Genomic DNA, 16,743 nt, shown 5'->3' on the forward strand with positions numbered 1-16,743 from the left:
TCTTCTAATGTTTTCTATCACTTATGGAGTGAATATGTTGAGACTATGAATGCGAGAGATTGTTTTGTGTGCACGCAGATTCCTTCATCAGTCGAAGAAGGAGTTACCTATCATAGTTTACTTATGGGATAAGTTGTAGTCTGTCACTAACAAGATTCCATAACCAGAAGTACATTGAGTACTTCTATTCAAATCATGATGTTGTGTTTTCGTTTGTCCCAACAATTAGATGCCTGAGTAGAGGAGCCGAGGACAATGACATAGTATTAGTGAGAGGATTCTTTGAGCCTACATTAACTTTTGGCATGGTGTATGCGCACATGAATAACCTGACTTACTTGCTTACACCATTAGAAAAGAGCTTCTTAGATCAGAAAGATGACAGGAGAAAGGCATTGAAGGAGAAGTTAAAAAAGGGTTTATAGAAAGAACTTTTGGAAATGATTATGCAGTAAGTGAAAAAAAACATAATAGAAATTAGCTTTAGATGCACAACACGTAGGGAAGCGTTTTGTGTAGATGCCTAAATCTAGTACTGGCACTTTGTTTGTGGGAATGAGTGAATGTAGACGTGTTCTTGTTTATGAGTAAATGGACATTTACGTTGGACAGGATCCAGTGATTCCTGGTATATATTACATCTGCGGCCCAAATGCTTATTACTGTCTTCCAAGAGTATGGTATCGCACATGTTACTTGGGGATAGTTTTCCCAAAGATATTCCAACTTTATGACTTGAAAAGATTACCGAAAATGACTGAGTTACCTCACATGCAAAAGAGAGAGTCTCCTTCTGGTATAGTAGGGGATATATTTGGAGCAATGATACCTTCAATAGGAGTTGCTCTTAATTCTATAAAGATTCTGAAGTTATATCCTATTGTGGATAACATGTTGAAAAAAAAATTCAGGAGCCATGATCCTTATGGATACAGAAATGGCTGCGGTAAGATCTATGACTCTTCAGAACCACCTTGCATTAGACATTCTTTTAGCAAAAGATGGCAGAGTTTGCAAAATGCTTAATTCGAAGCATTACTGTTTGTATATTTCTGATAATAGTAAAGAAATTAGAAGCTTACTTACTAATCTAACTAATGAAAGTGCGGATTTGAAAGAGTTGAAAGAACCAGGTGTTTAGGAGAAAGTTGGAAGGGATTTGCTTCAGTGGGAAATTTGCTCAGCACATTGGGAAAGGGATACTGTTGAAAATAATACAAGGGATATTAATTATTATAATTTCTATAGTTGGGCATGGGGAATATGTACATTTTGTTGCACGATTAAACTAAAGAAAATGAAAAATTATCAGAGGAGGGAGGAAATGAAAAGGGAAAATGTGTTTAGGGAAAAGTTAAAGGGAGAGCGAAGATTAAGAGGGATAGAAATGAAAATTTTTAGCTGAAGCAGAAAATTTGTGTGGGAATACGTAAATGCGAAGACATATTTAGTCATCGGAGGAGGGATTGTTAACATAGAGAAATCATGCATACATTTGAACTTACTACTTGAGTGGCCGCCAATATTCACGAAGTGTACCTATTAATAGCTTATTAATGTAAAAAGCTGAGCAAATGTTTGTATTAATGTAATAATATGTTATATTAAGGGTCATGTATTCTGTATTAGCTTATTAATCATAGGCTTTAACTTTAGCGAGGTCATGGGCCTCGTTGCACGGCCTCATGTCAAACTGCATTTCGTAGGTGATTATAAAATGGCTGCTTATAGAATTAAACTGTGATTTTCCACTGCACTGACCAAATGCTCGTAGCTGAAATTCTTTCTCATGAGAACTGCTTGCTAGAATATGCTGTACTAGCTAGGAATAGAATGTATAATGTAGTGTGTGTAAAGGCGACCTTCCCAGTAGAAGACAATGGATGCACTGACTGGAGTACAAGCCAATACAATATTATTACCTGACAAGCCCAACGATGGGAACAGGAGAAGAGGAGCCAATCATCGACATGTGAACCAATAACTAGTAAAATTCCTAGATTTTGGGTTCTACTTTCATTGGACTAAACATAACTGTACAATTCCTCGACCAATTGCAACATGAGAAGTAGGTTTAGGAAATCCAACTTAGCCAGGCTGAACTGCAAGGAGAGAGCCCATTCTCCCCATGCTTCTTGAGCATTTAGTTATTATTCTTTTCCAAACACCATGAAGAGACTTTGCTTTCTGAATCTTAATGCTTAATTCCGATGCCTTGCTGACCAAACTGATGTCCAATTGACGAAGACCGTTGCAGCTTGCTGAACCATATTGAGGCCAGGTATAAGACAATGTTACTGATTGTTATGTCTATTTGCTTTTGTACAAACTGCTAATTTTGATAGAACCATAGCTAGATGTTTTTCCAAATTTGTGTTGACTAAACTGCTTTTGCATGAAGTCCCAAAATGCTATTCTAATCTGAAGTTAGGGTACTCACTAATGATGCTCACTACATGTAATAACAGTAGATGTCTTGCTGACTTTAAATGTATATCATTATGTTTGCAGTTATTCCTGCTATTGATTTCTACTGTAACCTTGGAATGTGTAGTGATTCAAGCTTTGATCAAATTGTGCTTCTTTAGGAGGTTTGACGTGGCATTAGCATTGTTAATATAGGGAAATAAATATTCAAACTTTTACATAATGGTGTGGTTATTCATGACTGAAAAGTCAAGGCGTGTGGAAATTACTGATTCCTATTGATCATTGATGTTATTGATTGTCATTTTCATTGATTTGTATTAGTACGGGGTCTCATGGTGGGAACTACTCTAAACACAGTCAAGAGTTCTGTCGACCTCCAAACGCGTCCCCTTAATAAAGTAATTAAATAAGGTCTGACGCGCTAACATCTGCACCTCATAAAGTAGGTGCCAGGTGAGGACAGAATATGTTAGCCATCCAACACCAGATGAGGAACTTTTCGGTTTTGCACATATAATCCATCTGGGCCTTGGTTTCCTCCTAATAAAGGTTAGTAGAACAATGTTATGGAATTGATTGCCCCAGAACCCAGCAAAGCTATTTAACATGCAATTGTAATGAATGACTCACCTGCTCTTTCAGAGGAATTTGCAGTGACATACTAGGAAACGGCTCGGGACCCTCAAGGAATCCACAGTGAGGACACTCACAGACCACCACATGCACTCTTGTTGAACAATGTTTGGTTACAGGTAAGGGTGCAAACTTGAAAGCAGAATGAAATACATCAGAGGGTTCGTGGTCCCTAACACAACAAAGGTGAGGGACTCAATGCTGGTAGGCAACATAAGCAAGAGCAGGAGCCCTGCCACAAGCGAGAAGTTGCCAGGCACAATATTCCTAGATCGCACCCACTTCCTGGAATTCTGAACCATTGATTGTGCTCCCGAACTCGGAATAAAAAAAATCTACAATCCTGAAAGTTTGTGTGGGTCAAGCAGAAACAGCTGCTCTTCCACAATCTCCAGTTCTCTCTTGGTAACATTATGGTTTCTGTATCTGTTTGATATTTTCTTGCACACATGCCTCTTCTTTTGATTTCTCTTGAGTGAAATCTTGACAAAAGAGTTTAGAAAATGCAACCTGATTGCTGCTTGATATGCCCCTTATTCCCACCACACAGTCCACCATCTCAGCATACTTTGCTTTTAGTTTGAACGCCAGACTTCGATGAGCGAACTCAAGACCCTCTTTTTTTGAAGGGAGCACTTGAGTGGAATTATGTTGGAAACCTATATTATTTCAGAGTTTGTTGTCCACTAGCAGTAAATTGTGTCTTGTACTAGGGCTTTAGCAATCTTCCTGATATGGAACCTCTGGAGCAGTGCGTTGTATTTGATTTTTTGAGTTAAAAATCTGTGTGATAAGGAATAAATGCTGGACGTCAGGAATCTGGGGTGTTGCAGGGATGTTATCTGCGATACATTCATGGGATTGTTGTCCCTGTTCACTTTGGCATCACCAGGCGCTATTGTTGTCTGTCCGAGAGGTGAACGATAAGTCAGGCATATAGTCTAGTCATTTACCCTGCATAATACTCAATTGACTTGGTTAAAGGTTGTATTCTTTTGCCCAACGTTATGTAGATAGTAAAGAAAAATAGTATAACGGGGGTGGATGGAAAGAATCATGATGGAGGTAATATTAAGTCACTGTAATGAGAAATAGTCAATAATGTTGTACGTATCCCGAATTGCTTCAATTAATACAGTGTCAATGAAAAGGGCATAACAGCTGAGACCCTCTGTCAAAAAGGGGGAAGTTATAAACTTCAAAACAATAAACTGGAACACAACGCCGTGTAAGCACTCTAGGGCAGTATCTCAAGACAGTGGCAACATTTCAGAAGATGTATAGCCATTGTCAAAGTCCTGGGTTGCTTGGGTCCTTCCTGGGTCCTTTTGTGTGGTTCCTCTTCCTCCAGTGCCTATGGCTGCCACTTGAACAGCGAAAGCTGTCTATAGGCAACAGCTTCCACTTTGTGAATGTTTATCGATTGACAAGGGCAGTTGTTAAACTATCAATGCTAGAACAATTGTAAATCATTGACACATTAACTTGCAAATCACAAGGTAGGGGGACATCACTTTGTCTGATTTGCATAGAGTTGTGGTGCTGGTTTTTTGAGTCACAATAATGTTTGTGATTCGCAATTTCACTTTGATACATCACATTTCCCTTTTTCTCCTTCTTGAAGTCCCCTACTTTGTCCAGCCCAGGCTTAATAGGCCCTAGACTCATTGTTACAATCCAAACCAACTGTTATCAAGTTTGTAATGGGAACACGCATCGCCAGAATCCATTGAACAATGATACGGGTCATCTTTGCCAGTTAATAATGCCAATCAATAACTTTGCAATAGGTCTTATGGCTTCACAAGTTTTGGTGATGAAGCAAGCACAAGGCATAAACTCTGACCTTGAACAACCAAATCTTTCTTTGTTTTGATCCCAGCTAAGGACTCAATACCCCTATGAGCGAGAGGATTGGCTGCGGGACAGCTGTGGAATCGCCAACTATATCCTCACCTTGCTGCTCGATGTCTACAAGTTCACAGAGGACACCTGGAACAATATCATCTTTCAGAAACAGGTAAAGCATGGCGTTGCTGGCCTGCTCCTGAAGCAGATCTTCTACTAACCATGGGTTGACATCTGGTTACAGAAGTGTGTCCTCTTTGCCTTCCTCGCCTTTCTCAGGTATTGCGAGCACAGACTTGAATGTGCCTTTTAATGAGCTAATTTGATCAGAGATTCAAAGTCCTCTTGGCAGATCCTCCCCCATGGAAAACAGGAAAAAATAATAATTTGAAAAAAATACATCGAAGAAGTCTGAAAATACCACAACATGAAAAAAGGTCTTGTAATCATCCCAGAGGTTACTACGTCTATAGAAAACAGACTTAATGACTGTAGGCTCTGTTTCCACAGCCACTACACTCACAATAAAACGTATTAAAAAGTGGTAGACAACTTAATCCAAGAAAAAATATTGTGAAAAAGCCTCTGAGGATTCTACTGGTTGGGGAGGTTATTGGAAAATTCTCTGTGTCCCTGCGGCTTGCCTGAACAATGATGTGGGGGTATGTGGCAACCCATGCTCCTATTGATAAAATGGGCAGATGGCACGTGGTGGTTATTTTTTAAAAATTCTAAATAATGTAGGATTGTACAGAAAAATGAAGAAATATTGTAGACAGCCATTTCACGTAGTTATTTTATCACGTTTTTTAAATTTAGTTTTAACAATGGTGGGGAGGCAACCATTACAGCATATGAATTTAATATTGTACATAGACGTTTGGTGAGAAAGCTCTGATAGCCCTTCTCTAATAAAAAAAGAAAGCAGAATAATTCCTCCCTATTGCCTTCTTCCTAGGGATATGCCAAATCTATTTGGTAAGTGTGCCCCTTCCAGAGCAATTGCTCCTATCTTCTGGCTCACTACCACCGTCTTCACTACCGCCATCACCATGTGCATCTTCAATGCCAAAACCTCCCTTCAGTAAACAATCAAGTCCAGGGTTCACCATCTTGGCTCTAATGAGAGTGATGCTATGCTCTTAGGCATAAAGGCCAAGATTTACTAAGATTTTGTGTCGGGTTGCTCCTGTCGCTCAGCCTGATGCAAAATCCACATTGGGTTCTACCAAGCCACACAATTCTTGATTTGAATCTGTGTGAGATTTTACTCCAAAGTAACTCAAGGCAGTGCACAGCTTTACCTTGCATTGGGGAGGCCATATATGGGTGGATTACAGTCATTCCCATGCATCCACCTATGAATTTTGATGCAAGACCACATCTACTTAAGTCAGTGAACATGGGTTTGTGACAAAGTGGTGCAGTTACCCGAGGCTGGCGTTATGAGGAGGAATGTCTTTATTTCTCCTTATTATTTCCCCCTTTGCATGTGTGATGCATTGCGCAGCACACATACAAATCTGAACAAGCCTCTAGAAACAAGGCTGCCTGTGTTGGTACTAGGAAGCCAAAAGTGTGCCAGCGCAATGAAAGAGCACTTCTGCCCTCTCTCTCTTTGCCTCAACGCAACGCATCAGCTTCTCTTGCTCCACTGGTGTTGGAGGGGGCATCGTGCCCAGTGAGCCTCATCCTGTGGAGGATGGGGTGAGTGGATGTGTTTTCTTGTTGCGTTGCGGTAAAGTTTAGTTAATATGGGCCATAATCTGACATTGTGTTCCATTGTTATTCAAAACGGATTCCCAGTATGTTGTGGTTGCTCTAAAGTTTCTCCACAGTGCACATTGACCAAAGTCTCTAAAACCACTGGAATGTTGAGGGGGTCCTTTGGTCCTTTTTTCCATTGAAGTGTAATGGCAAGGTTTGCTGCTCCCTGCCATTTTAAAGACAGGTAGGCATGTACCAGTCTGCACTGGAAACATGGGCGTACCTGTTTTGCCATAGACGTGGTAAAAAGACCGTCAGGTCAAGGGTAAAGGAAGCCCAAGACTTTCTGTAGTGTCCTGTCACCTCTGACCAGAAAGACAGGAGCTAACGATAGATTCCCCAAACCAATAAAATGTTACTTATCCAGCCACAACCCCTCCAGCAGGTCTATGAGTCCTCAGGGAACATGCAATGGAGTTTGGTTTGAGTAAAGTGCCATTCATACGATATTTTTGATGGATTTCTTGACATCTCAAGCTAACGGTGCCTTTGTGGATATTTCTTTATAGGATTTTCCATCCTCAGGGGAAGATTGTTGACTAAGCGTTTCACAAGTGCTTCATGTAGATAATTTCTTCAGTTAGCGCAATGAACGTGATAGGTATGTGCTCCTATGTCATTTACTATTATTTAGCCATATGAGGTCTTCCCAGTAGCACCTGACCCATAGATACCCATGTTTTGCACCATTCAGTTAATATTCATAGTTATGAGGGAATCTAGGAGAACCAGTCCTCCCCTGTTGCTGGTTTGTACGGGAACCCTGGCACTTGCCTTATCTCATAAATATTTCAAAAGTTCCTTCTGCATGCAATAGAAGAACTCTTTGTCCACCAAAGTCGAGGGCACGTGAAATAGAGAAAGGATTCTAGAAACGGCTTAATTTTATCATTGTATGTGCCCTTTCTGGGATAGCAAAAGTCTAGACTATGAAATGCGATCTTTTCTAACTGCTTCTTGCATGAAGCAAAGATTTGCTCTGTATAAGCATCGGATACTATTGCCTGCTACTGTTAAGTTTAAAACGTCATGCTTGATCATAGTGGTATTGTAACAGGAAACCCCCTAAAACGCCTTAAGTTGAAGTATGGACTTGATGTCTTCTAATGTTAACAGCACATCGCCTGCATAAATGGAAATTCATCAGAGCCGAAGGGTATTCCCCAAATGTGTTTCAATCTGCAGATGTGCTCAGCCAGGGACTCTAATAAATGTGAACAGCAGAGGGGACACTGGACGGCCCTGGCAAGAGTGTCTTGTAAGGGGTTTGTAACTCACCCTATTCAATAAAATTGTGGATTTAGGTCTGATGCACAGTTATAAAGCAAGGTTCAGAGCCTATTACTCTTATCACTTATGTTAAAATGATCTTTCCACTTGCTTGAAAGCCTTCTCCCCACCTAGGGAGACCAGAATTAGTGGTATGTTTTTTCCGGGCTTTTTTCAATCAGGTGGACTGTCCTCCAGATGTTGCCACGTGTTTATCTTGAGGCAATAAACCCCGATTTCTCAGTCTAGAGCAGAGTTCGAACGATTCCATCAAGGCTGCTAATATTTTGGCATAGGTATTAACATCAGCATTAAAAGACCAGAGCTGAGGGACTTTACGTGGTTTGGATAACACCATTATTACGGCTACTCTCATAATGGAGATTACATTTCTTTTTTAAATTATGAAAGTGTTCGAAGTTTGGTGTTGCCACAGATGTACAAGACTTACAGAAGGCACTTGACAAACCATTCAGTCTTGGTGCTTTAATTCTTTTTTGTAGATTTTTATCATTGGTTGGTTATCTGACTTAGTTATTGAGGCGTCCAGAATGTCTCTTTGGCTAATGTTAAGTGTTGGAAGGGAGATTTCACGAAGTTATTGGTTTTTCTAGATGTGTGGGCTCCCGATCTTTGTGGATAGTGCCTTATAATAATTCCTAACTTATTTTAGTCTTTCAGTGTTTCTTAGTGGGTTTTCCCATGTGACGATTTTATTACCTCGGCATATTGCCATCTCCCTTTTGTCTCTTGGTTGCCCTTCTATGTTGGTCCCTACTTTATTTTAGGTTACATAGGAGTACCTTTTCAAAACAGAACATGACATACAAATAAAATAATTATATCTGCTTAATGATAATGGAGAAGGTGTTCCATTAAGAACATACAGCACTTTAAATCATGATGAGACAAATGCTTGTAGTTGATGGTGCAACTCCATAAAAAATTATCTTGAAATCCAAACGTTAGAACAAGATCAAGGAAAACTCAGCTTTGTTGGAGTGGATGATCCAAATTTGTCTCGTATGTGTGTTAGTTTACAAATGTTGGCAAGTGAGTTGTTGTCTTGATATATTTTTTCAGTGTTCCTCAGCTCAAGGTTAATAATCAAAACAGTATTCCCATGCATAGGTGGGCATTTGCAGCATTATAGTTCCAGGGACATCTTTATGGAGGATCTTAGTTGGGACTGTTTTGCTCGTTTTGCTCTTTTGTGCGATATGTTGTGCCTCCATTTCAATTTCTCCCACTATGGTGCAAGAGCACCATTTGTAACCCCAGAGCTCCCTGTGAGTGCAAACCTCTTGCTCTCTTCTTCCTTGAGTGTCAGTTTCAGTTTTAGAATTTTCGCAGCCTTCATTTGTATGCAACGTGATGTGAGGTCCCTTCATAGTCAAAATCTATTCTGAGGGGAAGCAACCACCAGAAGAGTATTTGTTTCATTGTGGGTCTTTAAAATTATTGGTCGGAAGGCTGCCCATCAGTAGCAGCTTGCAGGGTGCTTAAGAGGCGGGGCGGTGCGTGGGGTGAATAAACATTTATTTAATGTAATAAAAAAATAAAACACCTTTCACCGCCACCGCTCCTCTCCGTCGCTGGATGCTCCAGGCACAGGCTCCCAGCCTGCCCTGCGCCAATCCTGACGCTGCTCAGGGAAGCTTCAGGATTGGCTGGGAGTGCCCAGCCAGGCAGACTGGGAGCCTGGGCGGGCTCTCTCAAGCCCGGCAACTGTGTTGCCAGGCTTGAGAGAGCCTACTGCGCATGTGTGCTTGGCTGGCCAGAGACGCTGCTCTTTACCGCTGTGGCACCACCCCCTTTACCATGAACTAGTAAAGGCTTTGCAGCTTCCACTGCTGGCGGAGGGGTGACGCTCCTCTGCCCAAACAGAGAAGCTGCCACTGCTGCTCATCACTTTAAGGTACCATTTAATAAGTCCTGGAATATCAGGAACAAATATCAATCTTCTCTTCGATTCTGAACACAATATACAATTGGCTTAATATATATCCCTGCCACTCAGTAACAAGATCCATACATGACAGCTGTAGAACACATATTTCCAGACATGGGTCTCATGCTCAATGTGCAGCCGTAGCCGAGCTGCACACCACTGATGAGCCACAAATGAGACCAAACTAGACTAGGGTCACTTGTGTTCTGGTTCAGCAGGAACCTGGCCTGGCAGTTTTGGCTGGACTGTTGCTATTGGTGGAGGACATAGGCAAAATTGCATATGGTTGGTTCCTATCTGAGATGGCATGATGGGCAAAAGAAAACCTGATGAACTATGATGTGGGCCAAGTAATTACCAGTGACTGAGATAAATCCAAGCATTCCACCTGCCTTTTTGTATTCTCTGTGTGTTATCCTTAAAGCAACAAGTATTTCTAGACAAAGGTCTTATGCTCACTGTGCCTCGGGAACCAAGCTGCATCTTGCTGACAAGCACCAAACGAGGCAAAGCCTGTCTAGGGGTTGCTTGTGTTCTGGTTAAGAGGAGACATGGCCTGGTAGTTTGGCTGGACTATTGTTATTGGAGCAGGGCCATTGTTGATTTGCATATGGCTGGTTCTTGTCTGAGGTGTCACAGTGGGCACAAAAATGCAATGGGTTGCAGCCCTGAGTAATTACCAGTGACTGAGATTAATTCATGCATTCCGCCCATCACTATTGTATACCTCAGTGCAGAACATCAGGCAATGACACTTTCGCATATCAACTGGACAACTCTGATCTTACAGAATGTGCCTGCCTGATCTGGAGATCTAAACCCCCACCAATACCTCTCCCATGACTGTAAGACTAAGTTGACGAATCTACATCTGCCCTCTCCCCTCTTGAAGAGCATTAATTGTAGACATAGAATTCCCTGAACTTTGGTAGGACCTGCGGACAAACCAGACAAGCCTTTTTCCCCTCATTTCCATTTATTCTTTCTGCTGGGTTTCACCTTTCCTCCCCCTCCTACTTCCCTGGCCCCACCTTTGCCTGTTTAACATTATTCCCTTTTGTCATGTTCTGGTTTACATTGATGTTTTGTTGATGTCCTAATACCGCTTCATACTGCCAAGCTAAGGGGAACTTACATCGCAACAGTATTGTTCACTTCTGTATTAGAAAACGCATAATAAAAAATGTGATATAAATAAATAATGATTGTGCATTACTCAATCGTTTATCACTGTTTTCATTGCTGTGAAGCCGTTTTTGACCTTATAATCACTTTTCTGTAAAGCCCCGTTCAGCTAACCCAATGATCTGTTTATTTTTAATTGCTCTTTGGCACTGCTATTAACATTCAGTTCTGTTTTTTATCTATATGTATTGGGTAGTGTGATTGAGTTTCATTTACCCTTGACTTTCGGAGGATTCGCTCCTGTTCTGTAGACAGTGCCATTGAAATTTGTGATACTTTGCTAGGCTTTTTTAGATTAATCTTTATTAGTGCAATCAGAATTTCTTTGCCATTGGGTTATCTTTGACATCGCTATTCTGCCTTCTTTAGTACACTAACATCTTCCAAAAACATCTTTATTTGATAATGTTTTTAAAATGTATTAGGCAACAGTACTAAAATTGTTCTAGACAAGGTTATTTGTGATTTATTTGTTATTTTTATTCACCATTCACGACACTGTACTCAATCTTTGTTTGGCTAGATTCAGGATATAGAAATACCAGAAACATATATACACATTGAAGCTTGATTTGACACAACTATCTGCCTTCATCTCAGAGTTAAAGTGGGTTTTATGCCATTGCAAGTAAAGTTTCTTTATCAATCCTAATTATGTTGCTGTTATCGAATCTTTCTTGCAAACAAACATTATTTGGTACTGCTCTATACGTCTCTTTGGTGCTGTTATCGAAAGTTCTTCAGAATGTCAATGCAGCTCTGGCACTCCATGGGACAGCTACACGTAAAAGACCTTTCATTAACATTACTATAAATCAATATTATACCACATTCCTTGGCACTAATGGTATGCTTCAGTTAGCATCCAACGCTTGCCCTTAGAAATGTAATTAGACCTTGTAGGGGATGCATATATTGTTCATTACCATTGTAAAATACCTTTGCTCAACAATACAATAAATCAATAGCAGATAACGTCATAAATATTTATTTGCATTGCTTATGAACTTTCTTAGGCAAGGCTTTGTTTAGAATATGATACTACTAACGTTACTTTTTGGATCACAGTAAAGGTTCATTCGACATTTACTATAAATAATTTTGGCTTTGAAACTCAGATTTTTTTATCACTGTCAAATTCTTCTTTACTGGTCTTTTACTTCGGTGACATTATAATTAAGCATCATTGAGCACTGCGATCAAACCCTTATTGTCATTAATCGTATTCTTTCTTTGATGCAGTTCTCAAAGTTTCTTTGTCATTGTACCATATTTTCCTTTATGGTAACTCACTATCGCACGCAACTCACTCCCTTAGAGCATCTTGCTGCTCAACACTGCAGTCCAACATAGCAGTCTGAAGAGACTTAAGGCCTGATTTATACTTTTTTAGTGCTGCATTGCGTCATTTTTTGATGCAAAAGCAGCGCAAACTTACAAAATATAATTGAATTTTGTAAGTTTGCGCCGCTTTTGCGTAAAAAATGTATAAATCAAGCCCTTAGAGAGAGACATTAAAAAGCCATGTTTTTAGTAACATTTTTAATTTGAGATGGTCCTCATGGAAACGGGTAGAGAGGAGAAGTTTGTTTCAATAAAATTGCACCAAATAAGAGAATGATCTGCCACTGTATCTAACCGTGCGGATACAAGCTATTTTTAGATAGAACATTTGAGAGGATCTCAACACCCGAGAAAGCTGATACAAGCTAAGCTTGGAATTCAAGTAGATGGGCAAGGCCTTGATCAGGGCTTTCTGAGTTTGGCAACAAATCTTGAAAAATATGTTTATTTATGGGCAGTCAATGAACGTAGGCCTTGATCAGGGCATTCTGAATAGGGCAACAAATCTTGAAAAATATGTTTATTTATGGGCAGTTAATGAACGTTCCTTAAAATGGGATCCATGGATGTGCGATGAGGCAGGTTACAGATTAGTGGGGCTGCTGTATTCTGGATGATTTGGAGTTTTGATAACAAGGTGTCATTATCTGTTCCTAGAAGTGCGTTTCTATAATCCAAGTCTTTTTGTATCTTGGAGGAAGCCACAGAAAAGTCTTCCTTAAGAGTTGCATGGTGTCTTAGCAAGTACTGTAGATGTAATCAAGCTGGGATTTCACAGAAAGGGTTTGAACGATTTTAACCCCCAGGTTTTTACCACCTGTTTGGGAATGGGCCAAGCTCAGGTGGCCAATCATCTGCTGACCATATTTCCTGTGCTCTATCAAAAAGAACAATCTCCATTTTATCTCCATTTAATTGGAGACAGTTGTTGGTCATCCAGGCCGCAATTTCATGCATACAATGTGTGAATTGTGACTGAACTTTTCTTGAATCAGGGCCAATGGGAGATAAGCAGTTGCTTATCATCCGCATAGGATACAATCTCAAATCCACATGTTCTTACTATCTCTGCTAGATATTAAATACCTGCAGTACTCTTTGTTCATTCTTAAGGTTTTGGACCTGAAGGAGTCAAGACAGATATTTTAGGTTGGGTTGTCCAGAAAATCCCTGAGCCAAAGCAAGACACTGCTGCATATGCCAGGGTCATACCATCTGTAAATAAAAATGGAATGAGAGACCATATCAAAGGCTACTAACAAATCCAGTAGTACCAGCATAATCGCAGTCCCAGCATCTAAGGATTGCCTGATAGTGTCAGAGACTGCCACTAGATCTGTCTCCTTACTAGGGGATGCCATAAATCCTGACTGTGAGTTATCTAAGATCTTATGTTCTTCAAGAAAGGACGACAATTGGGAGTTAACATAAATTTCTAGTATTTTGGCAAGCAATGGTAACAAGGAGACTGGGCGATAGTTGAAAAGAATCTCTGGATTGGCCGAGGGCTTCTTAAGGAAGGGCATAACTTGAGCACATTTCCAAAGTGTCAGAAGCTTAGCGGAGGTTAGAGAGATATTGAATAGCTCCCACACAGTAGGAGCAATAACATTGGTCATACTAGCAGTTATCCTAGGTGGACAAGGGCCAAGAGGGGATCCCGATTTGGATAGAGATAGCATCCTTTGCACCTGCTCCATGGAGCATAATTCGAAATTACTTAGGGCCATATGTACGAACACATTTTCCCATAGACACAGAATGGGTAAAACCCTTTGCTACATCTGGCCCTTAGAGTGTTGGTGACATTACCAGGGACTTGATTAACATCATGCTCTTTCGTGTAAAATTCCAGAGGGGTTGGAAAATTGTTATAGATGGGATTGATTTTATCCTCAAAGAAGTCTGCCAGTGAGTTGGAAAATTCTTATATTTGAGATCGATTTTATCCTCAAAGAAGTCTTCCAGTGAGTCACACAATTTTTGTGAGGCCAAGGTAGACTAGGGAGAAGTGCGGGTTTTATGAAACTTTTAAAAGTTTTGTAGAGTTCCTTAGCTGTGCAGCTTACATTATCGATTGTAGCCATGAGGTACACTCTGCGAGCTATATTAAGCTGCTTATGATAGCTTTTTAATATACGCTTATAAACTTCTTTGTCAGCTGAGGATTTGGTGGCACACCATCTATGTTCTGAACATTTACAATTAGATTTAGGGTCGTGCAGATTGCTACTGTACCAAGGCGTGTGACGTTTTGCTGCAGTGGAAGATCCTTTTTTGACTGGTGCATTTAGGTCAAAAACCCTAGAAAAGGTATCCTGATAAGTTTCTACAGCTGATTTGATATTGTTACATGATGAAATAGAGATGAGTCTATAGAGTTTGGCAAAGGAGTAAGGTACAACTGACTTCCAAGAATGAGTAAATTAGGTGGGTTTAGTCCCTGGCTTAGCTGCAGTAGTTTTTCAAGGGATCTGAAATTGGATTAGATGGTGGTCAGCCCAAGTAATCCGGAGAGGAGATTTACAAGTTGTATTCTCCAAATTAGTAAAAATAAGGTCAAGGATATGCACCGCATTATGTGTGGTTCCTAACTACAGTTTGCATGAGACCAAGTGATTCTAAATCCTCTGAGAGTTGGTTTACATCCCCAATGCTCCTTTATTTCCCCACAAAAGTTAAAATCACTCAAAAGCAAAAAATTATTTGCAAAAATGATTTGGCGCTAAGACATTTTGTGCAATACAATTGATTAAGGACTGACTGAAATCTTTCTTCGCCCCTTGGGGGACGATATAGCAGTGCTCCCTTCCAGGAGTCTGTAGCCAAAGTGACAATTAAAAAAAAAAAAAAAACTCCATCCACTCCGACATTAGGATGCCAATCAATTCAACCTGGAGGGAGTCATGAAAAGCAATCTGCCCTCTCTATCGCATTCAAGCAGTCAATAATGATCTGGGAAAGCTAGAGAGATACTGTGCTGTAGCATTTAGCAAGGTTTCTGTAAAGCAACATAGTTTAGACGACAGGGAAGAAATTAAGGGCCAGATGTATCCAAATATTTTGCACTCGCAAACGGCGAAATCGGCTGTTTGCGAGTGCAAAATCGTGGTCTGCAATGCATCAAAGGCATTCGCAGACCACAAAATGAAAATCGTAAAAACGCAAAATCCAGGTCGCAAGGCAATTCTGCACAAAATCGCAAATTGCGATTTTTCGCATAATGGTATTTTGCACATGCAAAATACCATTGTCTGCAACCAGGTGGTAACCTGGTGCAAAATGTAAAAATGCAGTAAAACTGCATTTTTAAATTTAATCTGTAAAGCACACATGCCCTTTTGGCATGTGTGTACTTTACATGGTAAAAAAAAAAAAAAATGGGGTGCAGGAGAGGGGGCCTTAGGCCCCCAGCACCCTGGCCTTTTGCATTTCCCAAATTGCGATTTCTGGTTCAGAAATCGCAATTTAGGAAATGCAAAAAATTCGCAGCTATGGGCCAACAGGCCCATAGCTGCGAATGGGGCCAGTATCGCAATTTGCGATTCGGTAATTGCATTTGCGATTTTTAAGAAATCTCAATTACCGAATCGCAAATGTGATACATGGCCCTTTGCGAGTCGGTAATTGCGATTTCTTAAAAATCGCAATTACCGAATCGCAATGGGTCAGAATCATACATCTGGCCCTAAAACCCAGATTTCTGTAGCATGTTTTACCAGAGATCTAACTTTGCGGTAAAACCCCATAATTCCCTTTCCAAAAGGCCTATAGCCAAGGAGGTGGTTGTGCGGCTTGAAGTGGAAACCAACCAATACGCCTAATTATTCAAATGTGTGTCAATGGTCGATTTAACTCCTGACCCAGTAGGAGAGCAACTAAAGCTGCAGTAGTTGCAAGAAGTTGGACCCTCTAAAAGAGGGAAACACTGTCCATAGACCCACAAAGAATTTGTTATAGTTTTAAGGATACTTCAAATAGGGTAGAGTTCAGGTATAGATCATTGCAGATGTGTGGGGCTTACCATGGTGCACAGAAAAGAGCAGGAGTCCTGGCGCTTGGCATCATCCAGGCGTGGTCGGGTGCAGACAGGTTCATGGCAGCGCCACATGCAACTGACTCTTAAATAGAAGGCAGTTAGGCCCTCATTAGGAGTTTGGTGGATGGAAAACACCGCCTGCCAAACTCCTTCCAGCCAGGAGACCGCCAGTGCGGTCTCCTTCCCGCTGAGCCTATTACGAGTTTCTCGCTGGGTTACGGGCAGAAACAGTTTCCACCGGCTGACCCAGGGGGAAAGGCACAACATTGACGCTGGC

At 40.7% G+C, this 16,743-nt stretch overlaps 1 protein-coding gene across 8 annotated transcripts in view; it reads left to right on the plus strand.

The window, feature by feature from the left end:
- LOC138301182 (ectonucleoside triphosphate diphosphohydrolase 8-like) overlaps nt 1-16,743 on the plus strand; it is a 451,411-nt gene that overhangs the window by 409,581 nt on the left and 25,087 nt on the right. For all 8 annotated transcript variants that reach the window (XM_069241394.1, XM_069241399.1, XM_069241395.1 and 5 more), the window contains one exon: nt 4,946-5,083. In XM_069241394.1, coding sequence (XP_069097495.1) covers nt 4,946-5,083 — 138 coding nt within the window. The remainder of the gene's footprint in view (nt 1-4,945; nt 5,084-16,743) is intronic.

The sequence above is a fragment of the Pleurodeles waltl genome, chromosome 6, assembly GCF_031143425.1.
Source record: "Pleurodeles waltl isolate 20211129_DDA chromosome 6, aPleWal1.hap1.20221129, whole genome shotgun sequence".
Classification (NCBI taxonomy): Eukaryota; Metazoa; Chordata; class Amphibia; order Caudata; family Salamandridae; genus Pleurodeles; species Pleurodeles waltl.